General features: G+C 51.5%; 1 protein-coding gene across 1 annotated transcript; it reads right to left on the bottom strand.

Annotated features, from left to right (window-relative positions):
- Positions 1–630: 630 nt before the first annotated feature.
- MIND_00892200 (CxC2 domain-containing protein) lies at positions 631–1,321 on the bottom strand (the record flags this gene model as incomplete). The annotated part of the gene is made up of 3 exons (XM_037365570.1): positions 631–813; positions 861–1,091; positions 1,151–1,321. 3 exons carry the CDS (start codon positions 1,319–1,321, stop codon positions 631–633), a joined length of 585 nt encoding a protein of 194 aa, XP_037218812.1.
- Between the last annotated feature and the right edge of the window lie 5,029 nt (positions 1,322–6,350).

Below are 6,350 nucleotides of genomic sequence, written 5' to 3'. Positions count from 1 at the left end.
AACATTATAGTGTATCTGAGACGACACCATTGTTCGCTGCTTCCAGGTCGAGTTTGCAAATCGGAGGGGACGGAGCGCGTGATGACAAATCGAGTAGCTTGTGTCTGAGGTTTAAAGTTGGTCGTAGGGAAGCATGGGCAGCTACTCTGGCGGTACTGGTCAGCACGAGCTCTGTGTTGCCAAACTCAAAGGCTATAGTAGAATCATTGTACTCCAAGGCAGATTTCCCTTTCAAGTTTTGGCCAGCTACATCTGTGTTAGAGAGTGTTGTTGAAATAACACTGTTGGATAATGCTTATCGATAATCCTGAATATGAGAATCTTCCTTGAGGTGACTTTAATTTGTTTTAGGTGAGTATCTACCATATGCACTAGCCAGCATATAAGTGATTATATAGTGGTATATATATAGAATCCTAATCAGAATCCCGATCAATGATAGGCTCAGAATCTGATCACAATATTCCAGGCTGGAACATGTGATATATTCCAGGCCGGAATATTGAATGAAAACATGTGGCAGATTGAGAATATTCTACGGATCTGCCCAACATTTTCCGGGCTGTCATATACTTGGCAGATGGTGAGAAAATTGAGAATATTCCACGGATATTCCTGTCATATTCCAGCCTAGAAAATGGAATGAATACAGCCTGTAATATTCATAATATTCTCAACATATTCCAGGGCGGAATATGCTCCATTGCCTGCAGTGTGTCCAAGCTGGTAAGACATTCGTAAACTTCTGGGAGACTCGTCCTTCAGAGTAAGTCGATGCAAGGCGGCTGCCTCCCAGAAGCTGCCGTTCCATTCCTAGCACTATATGAATACAAGCAAAGCGGCATAAGAAATTCACTCACTTTGATGACATGCAGGGGGGTGAGCGCGTGTCGTTCGGTCAAACAAGAGTGGCATTGTGAAAAACAGCCACAGTCTTGACACCTGAAGAATCGGGTCGAGGGAGAGTCGCCCGCGGGTGTTTGGCAGAAGAAACAGACGGGTTCAGGAAGGTCTGGTCCAAGACCGTCATGCCGAAGTAGATTGTCGAGGAATATATGTGAAACCCGACGCCAGACCTTCATGGGTTCGTCCTGAGCGACGACGACAAAGGGTCAATAAGCTTCGTAGGAAGGCGACTGCAAGGGCTTACCGAGCTCTCATATCGCGCCCTCTTGTGGCCAGTTACCTCATCCTCTCCAATAATGTGCTCGTGGACTATCTGTCCCTCCAGCTCCTCCGACGTGGTGATCGTGTTGGCCACAGCAGTAAGCTCCTCTGCAGCAAGCGGCTCTTCGGGAAGAAAATGGGCATAGTCGTCCATGTCGCAAGGCAACATCTTCAAGGCGGGCACGCTTCTGGGCCGCGAGATTCGAAACGGTGACGAGGGTCGACTCGGGAGCCAGATGATAACTGATATCCGCTGACGGGGTAGGCCCTTCGTCGTGGTAGAAGAACGTGGAGGTGTTTTTCTTTTTGCGCCCCATGGCATGCGTCAGCCAAATTGAAGGAGTCAGGGAAGGAGCAGACTCACAAGCGAACCCTATCAGCCGCCAGCGGAAAAAGGCGTCGTTGGTGACCCGCACCAGCCACCAGTTGTGAGAGCAAAACGAGAGGGTGCCAAGCAGCCACACGTGTCTCGTGGCATCAATGAATCAATCAGGTCAATCATTCAGCCTAACAACTTCATGCGTGGACACCGGTATCCCCTGCCGTCGCCATTGCTTCCCCAGCGTCATTATTAACCCTTTCCGCCAGCGCCACCAGCTCTGCTTGCTCCGCTTGCTCCAAAGGTCGTCTCTCTTCCTTGGAGCTGGGTATTTGTGAGTCCGGAGCATAGAAGTACAATGGCAATTACCCTTCTGGCGCTGGCGAGGGCCTCCACTGGCAGCAGATGTCGTACGATACAGCGAAGAGACTGTGATTGCCAAGAAGACGGAATTCCGTGTAATCAGTATTACGGAGTTGCTCCCCGCGCGCCAGTCCGATATCTAATCAACATGAATAAAGTGCTCTCCGGAGGGTGTTTGTTCCTTCTGAGCGCACCTGTTTGGCGGGAGGTATCTTCGTGGTTGTCGTTTGAGCTCATGAGTGGGGTATTAGGTGAATCGTCAAGTGTTTTCATTTAAGTGCTTGCGCTTGCCAGAACGCGCCGACCATGTCTACATCTGCGCGATCAGGCGGATTTTCAAAAGATCTACAGTTTTGTGCGAACTACGGGTCGGGCTAGTCGGGGCACATACAACGTCCATCCCATCTCCACACCCTCCTTGTCCAGAATGACGATTGGTTTAGTTTGCAAGGGGCGCCGTTTGGTTGGCACAGTGTTTTTCGAGGGCGGAATAAGGGGAGGTGGTCCTGTTGTAGAGAGATTAGTGTCATGGGAATACGGAGATATCTCAGACGAACGGTCCATGATGCAGGACTTGAACAAGAGGGGCTGGGCTAGTCACACACGAATCGCAGGCGAGTTAAGCGCATGGACTTTTAAAGAGCCGAGTGATTGGTTGCTCTGTTGTTTCGTCCCATGTCCACTCCGTTTCTATCGCCATCCAAAGGGACCCTCGAGAAGCCTTTCACAGAAGAGCACATTGACCAGCTCATAGCTCGTGGTCAGTTGTCCAATCTCTGAACGAGTACGACTCACTGACAGCGCCCATGAATATTTAGCGCCCAAAAGGGCATGCGAGTCGGACGATGAGATAGAAATTGTCGAGCGAAAAGGTGCGCGCGTTATCTTGGCTTTGATATTTTTGAGTCTTTGACCCGTTGCTCGAACAGGTCCCGAGAAACGTTCTCGCCAGTCTGAGCGGCCAGCGAAAAACAAGCAGGCGACGCTAGACGCCTATACGGTCAAAATGCGTAAGTCATGAATCCACGCTGCACAGGCAGGGTACTAACGTAGTTGCCCAGGACGCAAAGCCTGATGGTGAGTTGCAAGCTGCTCTGCAGGAATCACACTCGCTCATCGACCGGGCTGCAGCAGCCGACTTGTATGCTCTTGCATACAAACTCGACAAGGTCGCCAAAGGCAAAGAACATCCCTCTGGCTGGCGGCGACCCACGCCTGAGGAGCTTGTCGGACAACGCGACTTCCCGGATGGTTTCCCGACTCGAGAAAGCCTGTATTCCTCGCAAGCGCGCCCCCCACTATTGCCCGACGTCCGGCCTATATTCAAGTGTCCCTGCTGCCAAATGGTTAAATCTCAGCCTGTCTGGTACGACATACCACTGGGTATCGTGATGGGTCTGACATTTTCAAGGTTTCCGAACTGCAAACATAGCGCCTGCTACGTTTGCACATTCATGCATCTCGAGCATAACTGGGACTGCCCTGAGTGTGGAAAGCCGATGTACGACGACCCACGCTGAGACTACGCCCTGGATGAAGAGATTCATCGTGAATATCCGGAATGGCAGGATCGCAGTCGTGTTACTTACTCGTTTGCCCGCTTTACATTCCCTCGTCGTCCAGAAAATCCGGTCTTGTAGCTTCGAGTAGTCAATTGTCAATCCTTAGTAGTCCTATCCTAAAAGAAGTCAATTGCCGATCCTAAATCATCCCAAACACTCCTCTGAATGTCATATTAGCTATAGAGTTAGACGCCGTGTAAAGACGACGCACCGAATCAGCGTTGGAGTGCGGCGCTGAAGCTGAAGCTGGGGAGAGACAAGCGAATGCTGATGTCAGTGATGTGAGGCCGGGGAAACGCGGTCCGGAGGTCGCTCCGGTCTCCCGGAAACGGTCGTGACGCACAGATAGCCCTCCTACAAGCCTGTCCTTTGTGCGATTGTGGTGAATCCTTGCGATCTAGAGTCTATTGGAATGCCCGGCACTGTCATCGAATGAAAAAGCGAAACGAGATTTTGAGACCTCGTCGAGTCATGGAAAAACAGGTCATTCCCCCTCCAGTTTGGTTCCATACAAGAGTTTCTCACATGCCTAAGACTTAAATGGGTTGCCTGAGTCCAGATTTGCCGCGTCCTTGGGGGGAAAAAGACATCTCAAGGTTTGAGTGAGTAAAATGTCGGAAGGTTTGTGGACGTGACATGACACTTATAACTGTGCTTTCGACCTTCTTGTCATGACTCCGCGTCGCAAATACACCACGGATGAAGAACGTTCGGCAGCTCGCCGCCATAGCAGCCTTCGATACGACCACAGTCAACGGTATATACCACACAGACATCGAACTGCAGATTGCCTGACACCGCCTGCAGGGGGCAACAAGTGCGCCGTGAACGACTTCGAGGCAAGCGCAAAGTGGCCAAAGTTCATATCTCCCGCATCTCGATACCAGATCTGGTAGAGGTCTGGGCCAACGTCTCCTTGCAAGAGAACTACGATGTCTTCCAAACAGCACTGAATGGCGGAGACGCTGGACAGGAAGACTTTACTCATTGGCTGTCGCCTCCGCCTTTCGATTTGCGGGACACGGACTGTGAGCCGGAGGACTCCGACTACCAGGAGTGGTTATCCTGCCTCGTCGATGGCTTCCTCCTGCGAAAAGAACGGGCTCGCGAGGCATTGCTACACCAACAATTCCATGGACCTGGCAAAAAGCAACTTCTCGACGCTTCGCGCGCTGAAATCCGACAGCTCTTGAACCAAGACTGGGTGCAGATGCAAGAGGCGGAAGGAATCTATACACCAGGGACCTGCGAGCACACTGTCTACCAACGGCATCTCATTTCTCTGGCGCGTCGCATTTACCGACTGTATTATCTACAATTTGCGTAGCAAGCAAAATTTCAAGGCACTGCTATTTGTGACCGATCTGTAAGTTGACCCATACGAGCCCTAATGCTTTCCCTCCAGATCATAGGGCGAATTATATGCGACACCGACAAGATCACGCCTATCATCAAAACACTCTTGTCTTCGCACCACACCCCCATCCATGTCCCCTGCCCGCCACCCAGCCTTTCTCACCCGTTTGTTCTCTGCGCCGCCAACTGGAGATGACGTCCTGCAACTGAAGACTCTAGCCGCTGACTGCGAGTTGCCCACTGGGCGTTTGCAGTCGTTAGTCAATCCTCTAACTGCGAAGCATTGGCAAATCGGTCTTGCGGGGCGTATTATCGCTATCGTGGACGAGCGTGATCAAAGGGTGTGTAGGCTATGATTTGCTACAGTTCTACCTAACTGGATGTCTACAGTATCTGGTTCTTGGAGCACTGAAGGGTAGCACCCTGCAGCGAGACTTCAAAGAGTTAATATCGGCACTCGGTAGGCTCGAGGACAGAATGACACACAACGCCACCAGCAAAAGCCTCAATAGCTGGATATGTCGTCCCCGCAATGCGAGCGACAGCGGGCTTATATTTGTGCACATCACCAGCAAAACTCGTCTTGTGAGTCCTTGATATCTCCACGCTTGCATAACTTGAAAATCACTCGACAGACTACTCACGCGTGGCAGCACGACAACCCATGGGCCTCGCAGCCGCAAATTCTTCCGGTGAAGCCATTGGAGCGCGGCGCAGCGGTGTACTGTGTGGCGCACCTCCTCCAACTCGACAATGTCATTCACGACGAGCCAACAATACTGTCTATGGTAGGTCTGTCTCGCAACACCACCACTTGTCGCCTGATTATGTCTCAGCACGTCATCCTCAAGTGTCGTTTCGTGTGCCGATTGTATACCCCGACCACTGAACCCGACGGCGAGGGGCAGAATCCAGAGATGACCGTTTTTTTGTCGCGTGGTCGAATGCCGGGTGGGGCAGCAATCCATGCCGTGGAGGAATTACCTGTACGCGAAGATATCCAATGAATTACTGTGAAAATGTGGTGTGACGCAAAAGAAATGATTAATTGTTGAACAGATCCACATTGTCGACTACTCTCCATTCCCAACCATTCCGTGCTGCGACCGCTTCGAGCCCATCCGCTTCAATCAAGCGTTCCAAGCGCGAGCGATAGCCCAGACGACGAAGCAACTCCCATGAGACAGTTTGTCGGTGAAAAACAAAGGGCGATGGAAGGAATGGCTTCGACGCTTCCTCCCAATCGCCCACAATGGATCTATTCCAAATCAGCTTCGTAATTAGTCTAATAAAAGGGTCACCTGAGCACTAAGCCCCAAAGAAGCGGGAAGTCCTCGGTAAGGACATCCAGCAACTCTGCATCCATGAGACGAGCCGGAAGATCATCGATAAGCTTGTGCTTGATGACGACCAGGTTGCCGCAGATGGGGTTATACCCAACATCGTCGGTGATGAGCGCAGTCGCAAGATTGACCGCGTCGTCATCTTGCCCTTCAGGTTCGCTATGGCTGTGGTCTGAGTCGGTCTCGCTGTCGGATGTGTCGCCGGAGTCCTCGTCCCTGTTGAGCTGAGAGCCATGCACG

This window comes from Mycena indigotica (genome assembly GCF_014461135.1).
Source record: "Mycena indigotica strain 171206Taipei chromosome Unknown Mind.scaff0007, whole genome shotgun sequence".
NCBI lineage: Eukaryota > Fungi > Basidiomycota > Agaricomycetes > Agaricales > Mycenaceae > Mycena > Mycena indigotica.
Note: the sequence above shows the minus strand (reverse complement) of the source record. Positions and strands in the feature narration are given on the sequence as shown.